Source organism: Orbicella franksi, chromosome 7, assembly GCF_964199315.1.
Source record: "Orbicella franksi chromosome 7, jaOrbFran1.1, whole genome shotgun sequence".
Lineage (NCBI taxonomy): Eukaryota > Metazoa > Cnidaria > Anthozoa > Scleractinia > Merulinidae > Orbicella > Orbicella franksi.
The window spans coordinates 6,934,062-6,950,487 of NC_138151.1; the positions used below are offsets into that span (position 1 = coordinate 6,934,062).

The following is a 16,426-nucleotide window of genomic DNA, read 5'->3' on the forward strand; positions in this document are numbered from 1 at the left end:
GATAAGTCGTTTGTAAGGCGCCGGTAGTTGTTGACATCTGTTAAGAGGCGTTTGTTCCAGGTTGGTGTACCAGCTTCCAGAGTCAGTCGTTGAAAATAGTTTGCCCCCTTAGGTTAAGCACTGAGCAGAGTCCCAGTCAATGTTGTGGTTTGTCAGCTGATGATGTACTGCCAGCAATTTGATTGTTGGCATCACCATTTCTCGTGGCTCGTTTGTGTTCAGTCAGTCTCGTGTTAAGGCTTCTGCCAGTCTCACCAATGTAGGAAGCTTGGCAGTCGGAGCATTTGATCTTGTAAACTGCTCCCTGTCTGTTGTTAGGTTCGTCTCTATCTTTCACGTTGGTCAGTAAGTGTCGTAACGTAGTTGTAGGTTTGTGGGCTACACGAATGTTGTAGAATAATAATAATAATAATAATAATAATAATAATAAAAAATAATAATAATAACAATAATAATAACTTTATTTATCTGTGTCGAAATTGTTTTAGCCGAGGGATAACCCTCTACTGATAGAGGACACCTACCTAAAAAAAGAAATTACAAAACCCAAGAATGATTTAAAAATTAGTATCTTTACAAGTTACAAAACCTAATAACAATTTAAAAATTAGTCTATTTACAAGTTTCATGAAACTAAGAGCATTTTTAAAAACACCCTACTTAATAAATAAATAAATAAGTTAATTATCTAACTGAGATCTTTCAATAACACTTTTGAATATCTCCTCATATTCGTCAAGTTTGTTATTAAACAACAGTCACAGATACATTCTGTGCACCTATTTTGTTGTTAGGCCCGTTTTCAGTTGGTTAGTTTTCACCTCAGTTTTAAGTAAGTTATGCATAGCCGGTACAAAATTTTGTTTTCACATTTTCATGTGAACATAACCTTGATCTTAGTTATGCTAGACGGCCTGTAGTATTAGAAAAGGATGATTACAACGTACTCGTTATCAATTTCAAGCCCTGATACCTAAGGGTAAAATCAATTATTAAAGAATCTTGTTTTTTTGAACGAGATAGTCATGTTTTCATTTCTTACGATTAAGGAATAAACTATTTACTTGCAACAAACTTTGCGATGAATCTATTTAACAGTATACCTCATTAATTACTGAACTCGTTGCATTAATTTGAACCTAACGATTTTCAATCAAAATTTAGGCACAGAAATGAAGATTTCAACCATGATTTAGTTCAGTCTGTGATTCCTTTGACAGAAATTAAATTGACCAGACAGAAATACGAATACCTGGGTCATTTTACTGTTTGTTCCTTTCCATAATCGGAGTTGGAAGCGCTTAAAACGACGAACTGATACCATTGACACCTAAATAAAGTCTTTCATTTCATTTCATTTCAAATAAAGTTTTAAAAAGGATTAATTCATCATCAAGGTCTAATCGCAGAGAGTCGCCTTGACTATAACTTATAGTTATCTGATGAAACCTCATTTTCTCTTGTATAAAGCCATTTTCTAGAGCCTTTTTCTAACTTTCCGATCTTGTTCTGTGTCATCTCGGGAGTTTTATCATCTTTACGAACATTTGACGCTCCTTTTCAAATTGAAATTTATATTTTAGGCCCAGGCCTGATGCGCGGCAGGATATTCAAACTGAAAAACAAAACGTTGTTTAATTTAACAGTTAAATAAAACCTTTTCTGGACAAAAAATCCTATATTTCACTGATAAATTTCTTTCGTGTCATGTAACAGCTCTCGTAAGGTCTCACATGAATGGCTTGATACCCTTTAAGAGGACAATAGAACAAACAATAGAAACAATGCCCATTGCCCCAAAACAATAACAGTTGCTAACAAGCAAAAGAATTGATTACAAGCTCACGAGAGCTGTTACACTTTTTTTTGCTTTCCCCAGTGTTATCTATACTGTGAAACAAACGAGACCCTTTGGCCACCGCGTTGAATTTTGACCCTTAAATCAACACTTTATTTCTCCTTACATCGTAAACGGTCAGGCAGCATGTGATGAGAATAAGTGAAATCATCAACTTCGGGAATTTTCTTGATGAGTCAGTAAGGATAAAGTAACCATTTTAAGCTTTCACAGAACATTATTCATTATTACATGACGAGGTCCACGAACTGGCAAGATGAACCAAATCCTGCGTTGTGATTGGCTAATCAATCGAGAAACATAAGGCCATCTTGCCCGCGCGCTCGGGATTGCCCGCGGTTTCCCGCAAGAAAAAAAAACAACTGCTCAAGCTTGGCGATCAAGATGGCTGAATCAGTAACCTCTTGCCGTCTTTTTCTGATTTATTTTTATTATTTTTTTATTTTTTGCGAGATCATGGACCTCGACTACGTCTCGGCACAAAAACACCCAAAAATATGGACTATAACAGGAGCCATAATCGGGGACGGAGACCGTAAGTCTCGGGATTCGCGCGCACCTATGATATGGGACAATTTTTCTATTTTTAGAACAAATTGCTCCATCCTGACGTCATATATCCGCGCGTATTCACGCACATGTCAGGGGCTCTCGCGTGGATGTTGTCACGTTGCGTGATCAAATGGTGAGAGTTAGAGATTCTCTTGCGTATTTTTCACAGCGATGGCAGGGAATAAGGCAGGGAATACGAACCAGGGCGCTTATATGTAGTTTAATGCTCTGAGCTAACGGAAAAGGTGGGTTTTTCAGGGTCGAAAACAAGACTTCAATCTCGCGCTGGGAATGAATAATAAGATCTGCTCACGCTAGTTGTAAGCTCACGCGTATGCTTAAGAATATAGCAAGAAAACTCTCTACTCTGGTATCGAGTTAATTTGTGAGTTTCTCAGACAATGTTTAATCATAACCAAAACCTGTTTTGATGGTTTCTTATTGTCTCTGCTTGTTTGGTGAGTTTGCGAAGGTTTTTGAAAGGAAAGTCTAACGCGTACAATTAGCTCATTTGCATAGTGCAGCTCGTGCACTTTCAAGTCCGAGTCGGTGTTTTCAATTGTCAACAAATCTTGACAATCTTTTGTGTTGAGATGCTGCAACAAATTTCACGAATGCAAAAAAGGCTACTAACATCATGTGTGTTTCTTCAACATAAGCATAGTGAAGTTTTACACTGCGAAAATGAAAATAGACAAGGAGTTTTTATAACTCGATCAACAAAATCGAAATCGTTATTCCAAGTTGATTAAAGAAAGCGTCATCGTAACTTTGCTGATTGTTTCTGCTTTATTCACATATTTTCAGCTTAGCTTTTAATATGTTCTCAAACATTTATCAATCTTAAACATATTTAAAAACTATAGAGCTATTGTTGATGTACGCTTTCACACGAAAGTGCGGCGGAAGTACAATTTGTCATGTTTACTGACTGTACAAAACACGCATCGGCGGGCGCTCTCATTCATCGACAACAGAGAATTTACTGGATTTTTACACGAATAAAACTGAGCAGTATCTACGGACGTAAAGTTATTAAGCCTCGATGAAACATCAAGCGTTGCTTACAATTCAAGCGAAACTCAAACTAGCAATTATTTTGTTTTACTTTTCGGTCGCGATAGACGGACAAATTCCTCGCAAGCGTGTGGCAAGAGGAGCTATTAAACTATGAAGTCCTGAAGCTCTGCTATATCTAAATATATCCAGCTAGTTTTTTGCTGTGTAATGGAAAAGCTGTCAATCTTCAACATATGTGAAATTTAAAGTGGAGTAATGTACAGCTCATGTAAAAGAAGCATCAGTCGGAACACGACTTGGTCAGCGATATATATAAGCTTACAGCGGAACATACCTAAATTCGACACTGTCTTACTTCACTCAAACTGGAGCAGCTTACGACGAAAATACTTAAGCAAAACTCCAACAGACGTAAACGCGTCGAGTTGTGGGGCAAAAACATGAAACATTTCGGGAATTTCGGACGCCATTTCCCCCGCGCGACATCCGCAAAAATCCTCGCAGCATGCACGCGCGTGTGCCGCAGGTGATGGCGCAATTTGTTCTAAAAATAGAATTATTGTCCCATATCATGGGGACAACCCCAATACTTGAAATGGCGCGCGCTTACGGTCTCCGTCCCCGATTATGGCTCCTGACTATAAATAATGCTACCGAGGTTTTTTTAGCGAATTCAACTGACCTCAATGCGCTCACAAATACTTAAGAAATTAAGAAACAGCCAAATCAACAAACTTACAAAATGTAGGAGTAAAAATATTCAAAATCAAGGCACTCGCTGTATATATTCAATCAAAACTTAACCATTATCTACCATATTGACTTCTCGCTTGGTAAATAACCTGTAAATATGACTGACAGTACTCAGGAGCTATGGTTCCATTATTTGCGCTTGCAGAGAAACGCACTCAACAACGAACTTTTTCGTCAATTAATTTTCGTGTGTATATTTATATTTGTGGGCCAAGCATGGATTTCAAAAAGTATGATCACTTAAAATGCGTATAGCGAATAAATGTACCAGCCAAGAGTTGTCCACCCCCTCAAGCCCTAGTGATACTCTGGGAATTGATTTCTTACATTTGTTGAAAACTGAGGTAATTTAATGACGTATTAAAGATTCCACCGCGAATATGAAGTTTCTATACGCGAAAATATATATATAGATAATAAGTCGTGAAACATTGATTGTCGCTAGAATAATACTATTTAATAAGTAAAACGATAAAGCATACCTTGTGTTTTCAAAACCACTTATTTTCACATCCAAAACCAGGTCAGCGAACCGCAGTACAGATAGAGGAGAGCACGCCGAATGCAATTTCCCAAGACGGTGCACCTGCGAAGTTGTATAAACTAAATCTTGCGTCTGTGCTCAAAAAGGGAACAAAACATGAAACTTTCTCATTAAATTTTGCGACCCGAACGCTCACTTCAAAATGTTTTCTCCGCGGGGCGCTTCAGCTGAGTGTTGTATTGATAAAATCTCATTGTGCTTCCACTGAAATATCCGCGTTATTGTACTTGAATGTGAAGGTTCAACACATTCGCCACACGTTCAGCTCGGCCTGTGCCCCGGGACTAAAATGCGTCACTAAGACACCGTAAAACTGATGAAAAAATTCACAACAAACTCCATTTACTGGGCAAATATCAACGCATTTTCTGTGAAGAGATACGTAATGGTAACGCTTATTTGAATTTATAGCCGTCATAACCTCAACAAACGATAAAACAGTGAGACTGATCGAGGTATAACTGAAATTAAGGGCGACCTTCAAAAGTCTTAAGAGGAAAGCCTTTTCACGTCAACAACTGAACGCGGGCCCATCCATTTCCATCAAATGGCTGATCAAATTCAGTGCAAAACAGCGGTATGTAGTTAACAACATAACAAGAATTTAAATGAAAAAGAAAACAGTAATAAATCACTTTATTTTGAGACAAAGACTTCTTTTGAATAGAAATCTGATAGTGGCCTTGCGCCGATGTTTCTCAGCGACTAAATTATTCCTGATCCTCGCACCCGCAGAGGGAATTCAGTTCAAGAAGACTGATAGAAAACTGATCACTTTGCAAGAACAAACCAATTCTCTTCGTGTTGAAAATTTAGCGTATTTAGTCTAGAAAAATCTCTTTTATTAATGAGATCCTACTAGCTGTAAACACTAAGGATAGAAGTAATATACGATTTACAATTAGAATAATATTTACTAGTTTCGAATCGTTGTATCGACATCAAGGCGCCAAACAACATCTGACATCGCGTTATTTTTTTCTCCCGCAGGGTAAATATCGGAAAATATTCCACTTTTAGACTATAACATCACGAGAACCCCGTGGAAAAAAGCTTCCAACGTGAGTTAAGGTAAACAGTAGCTAAATTATTATTTCAGGAATATAAAACGATAGAGAAGGATATAATCTTAGACTGCTATTGTGGTCAATACTTGCGAAAACTCCTTAGCTAAACGGCGGGAGTGGACGAAAATGAAAAGCCGCCCAAAAAAAACAGAGGTCGTTTTATACGCTTATTTAAAACGTTATCTATCGACTTGCCATAAACTGGTCATAGTTTTACATAAACATGATAAACTTCCGTAAACTTCCTTGTCTTTAAAAACAGTAATTTCTTCCGTTTTAGGCCCCTTACCGTCATTAAGTGTAAAATGCATTCCCCCTAACCTCCCGCAGTATTTAACAATTAGATTATTCGCTGACGATTTTTATCACGTGATAGTTGACGAGGGCGCAGCCGGAGTCAACTATCGCGCATAGAAATCGAGAGCGAATAATCTAATGTTTTAGTATAAACCTATTAATCTTATCCAAATCCGGCTCTTCACAGACACTTCCCGATACGTAAATAAGTGGCCGCCATTTTGAACAACCGCATACTGTTAAGCTACTCACTATCTAGAATAAAACAGATAGTGCGTAGCGTAGCAAATAGGAGTGCTGCATTCGTGGTATAACGCCAGCAGGATTACACTAATTTACAATACAATAACAGAGTCGCCGTTTACGGCAAACGGCAAACGAGAGACATGACCACGTGAACATTATTCCCGCCAGTGTTTACATTTGCCATTTTCCTACGTAAGGAGGAAAGGTTTTAGATTTCATGAAAAACGCGGGGGAAAACGTGAGTAAGAACTGTATTTTTTATCGTTGGGATGCGTTAGGAATCGTATGCTTTAAGATAACGATAACATGTTGACTTATAGGTAAATTATAGGGATATTATAAAAAGCCGACTGCATGTCGAAAATGATGTGCTCCGTTGAAAGGCACCCTGAACGTCATTTCATTCGAAGTGAAATTTAGCGGAGGCAGCGTGGCCGAGTGGTTAGGGAGCCGGACCTGCATGAAATCTGGGGCTCGCGGGTTCAAGTCCCGCTCTGATCACTTAGCTGGAGTTTTTTCTCGGTAGACCCTAGTTCAACTTCTCGGTCATGCTCGTAAATAGATGGTCTGCCTCCCGCCGCTTGGGATTTTTAAGCCTGTTATGTTTAGTTGATATATTTGTTTCATTCAATGTAAGTGGTATGCTTGTGAACTAGCTAGGTGTAGCTAAGCGCATTGACCACTACAAACACAACACATTAGAACATATTTGAACATTTGTAACTACGTGAGCTTCAAGTCTGACTAAGAAGAACTATGAATAGCAAACTACAAACCACTCGTTTGCCATTTACTATAAACAATGAGGCATTGGTAGCCTCTCTTAGATGTTATAGCCTCACCAAGGTCAAGATGGTTGTTACATTTGCAATTTTGCCGACTAACAGCTCCTGTTTTTCTAGGCTTTCTGTAAGTTTGGTTGTTTGTTTTTTTTAACATGTCACCCGAAAAAAAGATTGATATTTACAAGTTGAATTTCAATCTACATTAGCAATTCAACATTGGCAGATTATTTCCCCTAGCTTAAAAAGATTGTAATTTCTTTTTAGCAATGTTTCACTCTTGCCATTAAAAAGCCATTAATTTGTTATCAGGTTAGATGTGCTAAAACTGATAAAAGGAGCAATGTAATTATTTCGCGTTAATTTGTTCTTTAACCGTCATTTGTCAGTTGAATCTCTTCTCATGAGCAAATGGCCTCGAATGTTCTTCATAAAAGATCAAAGGATAGCGCATATTATAAAGTAAGGTAAAAGGTGAAGTCTGCGTAACGAGCCAAGTGGCCCATCAGGCCGGCGCTTATCTCCAGTTTCAGTTACATGAAGCGACAAGTGAGTATTTCCTTTTTCTAATATCTCATGGCTGTGTTTGCTAGTCCATCGCAGGGTCCCCCCCCCCCCACCCCCACCCCTAGCATTAAATTTGTCGGTACCCATTTATACACCTGGGTACGTGGAGAGAAGCACTGTGAGAGTAAAGTGTCTTGCCCAAGGACACAACACAATGTCGCCGAACCCAGACCTCTCGATCCGGAGGCAAGTGCACTAACCATGAGGCCACCGCTTTTCCACTGACCCTGCGCTTAATACCATGTCAGAGTATAATTGCAATTTCCTTTGCCAATTACTTTCCGTTATTGATGAATCTCAGAATATCCTCAGTATAACACATCTGGGTTTTCAATACAAATCCTGATTTGAAAGCCATCTTTCAAAACAGTACAGTTCTTAGCCATTCTCGAAATTTTCTAGTTACTTTTATATGCTAGAAGCAAAAAACAAAACTGTGCTTGCGCCATGCCGAGCGAGGAAAAACTTCATTTGGGAATAATCTCAAAGAAAGCTTGACTTATATACCGGTCTCTTACCTTGTGAAGTTGAAAACCGCTCAAAAATATTTCTTGTTATCACCGCACTCAGACGTCTACATTGTGAGGTCGTACCTTCATATTGACCTTGTTTTATGCCTCCAACGGCATATATTGTATTTCTGTTAGCTTTAGTTTGATGTATTATCTTTAAAATGGGCCATCTGTCATTTTCACACTTTCATTGACGCGAAAGTCTAACTAGAAGAGTATTAAGGATACGTGAAAAATGGTACCAACTACAAATGTGTCTGTGTAGAAAGCGGTTGACATGTTCACGGAAAGAAAAAGAGTATGGTAGTTTAATTTCCCTCTTGTTATTTTGTTTTCTCCATGGTAGCAATTTTAGCTAATGTGTTTTGATTAATTGATAAGAATAGAGACATGAAAATTACTCTTCGGTCGTTTCAATCTAAATGGCATAAATTGGCGCCATATCATATTCCACTGGACATCAAGTTGATTCATTCAAACGATTCATTCTCGGCCATGTTTAGAAGTTTTGCCACACTAGTCAAGAAAGGCCATATGAAATTGAGCGTCGAAAGTATACTGGCAAATCACTGAAAGATTTAGGAAAAATGAAACGTGTTTCGCGCCAATTTGTGCCGTTTAGTTGCAAACATCTGCCTAAATGACACGCAATGCAGCGTTTGTCTTGGCAGCGGTCAGTTTGCAGAAGTAACTTTGCATTTCATAGTCTGACAATACAACAGCCAAGCATTTGATGTCAGAAATCATTGATTCCCATGCAGGTATTTGGACTATATAAATCAGCATTGACAACAAACACGACATGGAGAGACCGACCCAGCTTGCTCCAGATGACAGCTCCCTGTCCCCAGGAAACCACGCCACAGATCCAGTGGAGGCTAGTGGGCCACAAATTCCCCGAGTGGTTATCGAATCCACCGGACAAACGCGATTTGCTGGCTCCGTTCTTAGAGTTTTATCACTGCAAAAATTCTACAAGAAAACCGGACGAAGATCGCGAGACTCTTGGCTGGAGAGATACACCGGGACCTACCAAGACGACAAAGACTGGCGCCGACCGCTCATGCGCAGATCAGCTTCCAATTCTCCCCAAGTGCAGAGCCCCACATCAGAGGGGACGGCAAGTTCACGTGACACATCCGACGTGCTGCCTGACAAGACAAGTCGCTGGCGTTGTCATTTTACCTTCGTCTTTGACCCTTCTGGGGACGTGTATTTCTTCTGGCTACTCACAGTCGTTCTCGGAATCTTGTACAACTACTGGACAATCATTTTTCGTGTGGCATTTTTCGTAAAAGAGCAGAAGTACGTGATCCCATTCATGGCTATCGACTACAGCTGCGATTTCATATTCCTTCTGGATATCATCGTACAGTTTCGTACGGGTTACTTTGTAGATGGTAAGATAGTCACCGATACCAAACAACTGGCCAAACGTTACGTCAAGTCGCTTGGTTTCTTTTTAGATTGCGTTTCCATCCTCCCCGTCGATTTACTCTTCCTGGTGCTAGGACCCAGGCCTTCACTGCGTTTCGGTCGGCTTCTGAAAGCGCACCGGTTTTTCCTGTTTTGCGACCGCGTCGAGATCTACAGTGGTCGTCCCAAGCTGTTTAACCTGTTGAAACTCATCCATTACTTGTTCCTTATCATTCATTGGGTGGCCTGTCTGTACTTCCTTCTATCTTACATGGAAGGATTTGGCGCGGACAAGTGGGTTCATCCATCTCTTGAGAACCAGTGGGCCGGGGTAAGTAAATAAGCGACAAATAAATATATCCATTTTTCTGCACGAATTGCAAGCCTATGAACAAGATTGTTTGGTTGTCTGCACTCATTGCGGTCCTATCTGGAAGCTTAGCTATCTAGGCTATGACGCTAGTCAGAATCATCACTTTCTCTGCACTGAATGTTTTTAATACCAAATGATCAGTAACCGGTCAGACTTTATATTGGAGAATCCATACCAGCTTTACGCGGCCAGTGCAAACATGGAGTGGAAATGTTTCCTTCTACTCACCTATGTTCAGCACGTCTACACAGCAAAATGAATTTATTGAAAGTACAGTTTTATAAAATGAGTAGTTCATAGTCAGAGCCTGTCATACAGTTTCAGAGGTACTTATATGTTATCTATTTACCTAGGTCGGTCCACAATACCTTTACAGCCTGTTTCGTTCGCTGGTATCCATGACAACAGTAGGTACGGGCAAACAGGTCACGCCGCAGACCACAATGAGCCTGCTGTTCTGTATCTTTACGTATCTTTGTGGTGTACTTATCTTTGCCACCATTGTTGGAAATGCAGCAGATATGATCGTGGACCTTAGAAGACACAGAGAGAAATATCACAGAAAGGTTCGTTGTTGGAACTCTCCTTTCTCTCTGTTTCCACAATGTGTGCTTAACTTCCTCGATCCCAGCGGACATGGCTTTTGATTTTTTAAGGTAGGCCGAGTGGTTAGGGCGCCGGACTTGAAATCCGGAATTCGCGGGCTCAAGTGCCGCTCTGACCACTTAGTTGGAGACGTTTCTCGGCAGACCCTAGCTCAACTCCTTGGTCATGCTTGTAAATAGCCAACTGGTCTGCCTCCCACCTGTTGGGATTTTCAATCGTATTATGTTTATTTGAAATATTTTTTTTTTCTTTCGGCTCAAGTGGGATGCCTGTGAACTAGCTAGGTGTAGCTAAGCGCAGTGACCACTATAAACAACAACATTTGTACCTATTTTTTTTTTTTTTTTAAATGAAGTGTTAGTGATAAGATAACATATATCTAACGCGTCTCACAGAGCCCCTTTCACGTATCCAAGTTTTTGTTTTGGCCTCCATTTTATTTACTACATAGTAAAACCTCACCAAATCTGGCAACTAACTTGTAACCATGACATTACGCCAGTTTGTTGCACGCGCAGTGGGTCCTTTTCTGTGGCCAGAACAAATGCTATGTCATTTATTCCCCTCCAGTACGTTTCATATGCTCCTACTAAATACAATAAAATCAGCCATTGCATTGTTTGTGTTTGCCGAAGTGTGCCGAAGTCAGTTTTCAATAATCTTTGTGACCCAAGTTTTTGTGATCACCTGCAGCAAATTTTGCAATGGAAAGAATTATCCTACCTTTTTTCAGATTTAAGATATTTTGCAACCTAATTGGTAGTTTTTCTAAGCAAAGTGTTTTTAATTCCTTTTGTCCCCTTCGCTTAAGCTGGATGGAATGAAGGAATACATCGCCGCTAATCAGCTGCCGATGGACTTGCAGCGCCGTGTGATCCAGTGGTTTGATTTTGCCTGGCGATACAAGAAAGACGTTAGCGAGGAAGAGCTATTTCAACAGCTCAACGACAACTTTCGGGCAGAAATCGCCATCCACGTCAACTTGGACACGCTAAAGAAGGTCAAGATGTTTGAGCACTGTGACCCAAGCTTCCTGCGCGAACTCGTGTTGAAACTCAAGCCCATGCTCTGTTCACCCGGTAAGACAGGATTTGCTCAATTTTTACCCTTTTCAAATAGAAAAAACCCGAAGAAAACCCTTAATCGGGTTCTGTTTTGCTATTATTATTATTATTATTATTATTGTTATTATTATTATTATTGTCATCATTATTATTATTATTTGTATGTTGTCCTTTTTTTTATCTTTTTGCCTGTGAAATCTATTAGGCGTTGACGATGAACAATTAAAATATTTTTCGCAAGTTTGAATTTAAAACAATTATTGCATTCCTTGGAAATAGGGCAGAAGTTTGCTTCGATATTTTATATCTTTAGTTTTTCTCTCTTTCGAGCGAATTTATCGACCGCGCTCTGGATAAAATGTCTGCTTAAAATTGAAATTTCACTTGCGGTCGGAGCGAAACAAAATCGAAGGAATTTAAGGACCGTCTTTGTTATTCATGAAATAAAAGATCTTTTGAGTAGTCACTCGCATGTGACTACTCAGGCACGGTAACCCTACAATCCGGGAGAACTTAATGCGCGGTTCCACTCAAAGGGTCTGGAAACTAGTAGAAAGTTAACCCGGGTAGGCTGGAGTGTTTACAAGAGAAATAATTAACTCGCCTACCAGGGTAACCCTTGCACGCAGATAGGGTAACCCGCCTACCCGGGTAACCCTAACTGCCTTGTAAACACCACGAAGAAAAAAGAAGAAATGTGTGAGTGCTAGGGTAACCCGCTCGCTAGTGTAACCCTCTCTCCTAGTAAACAGGCCCTTAATCTTCTTCAATTAATCGCTCTCACCTTCCTCTCTCTTTTATGGTTAATTATCTCTCTTTTGATGTTTCTTACTTGGTTTGAATATTATGTCCATATTTCCCTCGGTTCTAAGGAAATTTTGCATATCGATCGTGAAATGTAACGATTTCTTTTATGTTGGTCGCATGCATTGCGCTTCACACTTGCAACTGACTTGAACCTTACATATCGTACGCGCGTTCGTCCTCCTTCATTTACTATTTTCTTTCCTATAATTCACCCTTCTGCTTAATTTATTTTTCATTTAAGGAGACCACGTTTGTCGTCAAGATGAAATTGGCCGAGAAATGTACATTGTCAATCAAGGGGAGTTAGAAGTTGTCAACAAGAGTGGAACAGTCTTAGCAAAACTCTCAGCCGGGCGACACTTTGGAGAAATAAGCATTCTTGATATGAAGGGAATTGGCAATCGTCGTACAGCTTCGGTCCGTTCCGTGGGCTTCTCCGATCTTTTCCGACTATCAAAGAAAGATCTGGAGGAGGTGATTGAGTACTACCCCGAAGTGAAAGACCAACTGGCAAAGATTGCTCGACAGACGTACGAGAAACAGAGAAGAGAGCGACTTAATCAGACAGCGGACAATGAGACCAGGAATAACGGTTAGTCAAATAGCATTTATTAGAGGCTCTGGCTTAGTGGTTAGCCTAACCACTGAACCAAGGTTGCAGACAACCTGTGGCACTCTGGCATTAGGTCTGGCGGTCAGTAGGTCGATCCCAGGTGTCAGCACAAGGTGATCCTGTGTTGTCACCTCTTAACCATATGGATACACATGCAACTTACTAACCACGCCCTGGACCCCATAAGCTTTGCCAGTGCTGTTCGAGTGCTGCGTTCGATCTGTAGTTTAAAAACCTCTCTCTGGTCCCATAATTAGGGAGTTTAGAAAAACCAAAACGGCAATGGCGCAAAAGAAAAGTTTGAAGGTTACCTTATACCTTTAGAGGTGTCTCGCGTCCGAGCGATCAGTGCAGACGGTCACATTTAGGGGTCGTGGAAAATGCGACAGTTCATATTATTTCAAAATTCTTGGTATAGTTTGATAGTCACCTCTATAGGCTTTAATTTGATATACGAAGGCGTTTATTATCTACAGTTTAAACCGAACGCGCTACATCGCTTAGACGCGAGACACCTCTAAAGGTATACGGTAACCTTAAGGGCCCATTAACCGATCGGTTAATGGGCCCTTAACTAAGCAGGACAACGGTTGTGCACGTGCGGTATAATGATCCTTGATACAATTTTTTTACCGTCTTCTGCGAAACAACAGCGTGAAACGACCAAATTCTGCGTTGTCTTAAGAACTTGAGCCACGAAGGCTAACTTTGTTTAATTTCTATTTCGAATTTAACCCTGCGTTCCATATTCAGTTTCAAAATAGTTTTGAAAAAGAGAAACAAGGTAAGTGACTTAAGAGTAGCGCGAGTGAAGCAGCTGCCTTATAATTAGTTTTAAAATAGAAATGGTACTAGTAAATCCCGACGTGAGTAATCTAACAATTAAAAAAACACGATAAAAGTTGAATCATTTCTCTTCTTTACTGCAGCTGAGGACTCCACTCTGGAGAAAAATGACCCTCGTAGATGGCTTGTGGCAGACAAAGAAACCCTCAAACGTCGCCTGTCTCTCATTGAAGCTAAAAATGAAGTCAGGTCTCTTGCAAACAAGTTCAGAAAAGAAAATGGTCATTCCGTAAATCCACGAGAAATAGTAGCTTCTATTGCTCAACGCGCAAGACTGGAAAGGGGCGACGAAGATTCCAGGCAGATTATCAAAGAGTTTCTGGCGCAAGGCAGCGGCAAAAAAATGCCCAAGCGAAACACGGTGTCGCATGACAGCTTTATGGCAAACAGAAAACATTCCGAAGAAATCCCGCATGAAAATTGCTTTAAAGACACGTCATCTGGAGAGAATTGCACCATTGATCAGCTTAGGAAAAGTCAGCGAAAGTTCTTCAGCCGTCCACGATCTCGGACACAGGAATCAAAACCAGCTTCACCAACTCGTAACGATTTTCCACTGTTCACGTTTAAGGAAACTACGTATAATGCCAACGACGACAAAGAAAAGGAGTCGCAGCCAAAAGAACAAGAGTCGTGTCCTCCTGCTTTTACGCTGAACAGTGGTTCAGGAAAGTTAATCAAGGCGCCAATCATTACAAAAGGAATTCTAAAAAGAAGCAGCGCGGAAATACCCTTGCAATGGCGCGACAGCTCAGCGGAAACCTCTTTCTGCTCACTGGAAGACATGAAAAGTGACGAGGAAAACTCAAGTGCTACTGATTCACGTAAAGAAGGAAGCGAAAAAATTCCGAAGCAAAAGAATAAATTCAAAGCGCCGTTTTCGAAGGATCAACAGAAAGATGATAACAAAATCCTTCTGGCCACCCCAGAGAATAGCGAAATAGTAGAAGACTCGCCCAAATTGCGTCGCGCTGGAAGCCGGATGAAAACCACGGAGACAGAACCATTTACTAAAATAGAAATTAACGTTGATTCAGATTGCATCGTTCCGGAAAAACGGTGCGCGTGTCAACAGCAAGAAGAAGAGAAAAGTAAACAAATGAATGAGAGTTGTTCTGCTTCTGGGTGTTCATCCGCTGTTCAAGACGTGGTATCGAGCGCGGGCTCATTTTCTCCAATGTCGCTGGTGATCGAGCCTAATCAGGAGGAGGTAGTGATAATGGAATGACACCCACCCCTTAAGGACATGGGAAAATATTGAGTTGAAGAAACTGTTACAGCCAATAAATTTATCAACTCTTGGTGATGCCATTGACGCTTGGCCTTCAAATGAACAGATTTATTAACATGTTTTAGAACCGAACAACTTTCGATGATAAAATTATTTATCCTAGATGAGTTACGTGTAAATGGTGAGAGCTGTGCCCTATTTATAGTTAGACTAGATTATATGTGACATAAATTGCGCATGCCTAATGGATCAGTTTTTTTCCTATAGTAACTGTTAGGACGTAAGGAATACAGAAATAATAAAATAAAGAAATAATGATATTTCATTGCCACTGGCTTAATGTCACAACTAAACAACCCGCGAAAATTAAGAGGTGTAAAATAAAGAAGCACGAAATTACCTTCTTGCCTGCTGGTCCCCTCGGGACCATGTGTTCGATGGAGCGTAGCGTTTTTAACTGCAATGTGTTTTACGACAATGGGTATAGTTATCTATTGCTATGCCCTTAGCCTGGACGACCAGCTGGGCACAGTCTATTAGCGTTTGTCAGGTCTCCCCCCCTTGACTAATTTGTCATGTTTGTTTTCATTCGAAGTAAGATTTCATCATTGAAAACTTTAATGTTACAAAAGAAGCTCGATTTTGATGGTGATCATGATGAAAACTCTACATACATACATACATACATACATACATACATACATACATACATACATACATACATACATACATACATACATACATACATACATACATACATACATACATAAACTTTATTTAAGCTCGAATTTCAGAGTAGCTTGACAAGCTAATATTTCCGAGAACAAAATATTTGATAACGAAAAATTAAAATAGAAATTGCTATTTACATATTTACAATTGACTTATGTTAACGAATTATAAAATTGTCATTTACATGTTTCATGAATTGGTTTTACTGATGTGCTTTTTGAAGTCTGAGAAGTTACATAACCTTATAAAATTGGTAAATTTAGATAGAATTTACTAAGTACTGTAGACTTAATTATTTCTTAAAAAAGAATTTTTTAATTTCGGCTTATAAAAACTTTACTTTGGCAAGCCTACATGCAAGAGGAATTTGATATTTCCAGCGTTGCTTCCTATAGGCTAACATCGAATGCCCAGCAGTTTGTTTGCCACGCTAGGGCGCTACCTAATCACCACGGTGGCCCAGTAGAGAAAGTCAGGTAAAAGGTACAAGAACGGTTTTGTAAATTATACTACTGTCGCGCCGTTGATCTCCTATGCCCC

At 39.9% G+C, this 16,426-nt stretch overlaps 2 protein-coding genes across 6 annotated transcripts in view; one reads left to right on the plus strand and one right to left on the minus strand.

The window, feature by feature from the left end:
* LOC145493395 (cyclic nucleotide-gated channel alpha-3-like) overlaps window positions 1–8,252 on the minus strand; it is a 22,187-nt gene extending 13,935 nt beyond the window's left edge. Inside the window, exon 1 of one of the 2 annotated variants that reach the window (XM_081472862.1) lies at window positions 8,205–8,252. The gene's annotated coding sequence lies outside the window, so the exon portion shown is untranslated. Of the gene's footprint in view, window positions 1–4,665; window positions 4,722–8,204 lie in introns of those variants that run through there. The other variant, XM_081472863.1, reaches the window with a different exon arrangement.
* The window catches only part of LOC145493392 (uncharacterized), an 18,456-nt gene extending 2,030 nt beyond the window's left edge, over window positions 1–16,426 (plus strand). Inside the window, exons 2-8 of one of the 4 annotated variants that reach the window (XM_081472853.1) lie at window positions 5,718–5,798; window positions 7,509–7,668; window positions 8,960–9,945; window positions 10,341–10,553; window positions 11,405–11,672; window positions 12,706–13,056; window positions 14,007–16,426. In XM_081472853.1, coding sequence (XP_081328979.1) covers window positions 9,001–9,945; window positions 10,341–10,553; window positions 11,405–11,672; window positions 12,706–13,056; window positions 14,007–15,151 — 2,922 coding nt within the window. In that variant the 5' untranslated portion in view covers window positions 5,718–5,798; window positions 7,509–7,668; window positions 8,960–9,000 and the 3' untranslated portion in view covers window positions 15,152–16,426. The other 3 variants (XM_081472852.1, XM_081472851.1, XM_081472854.1) reach the window with 3 other exon arrangements.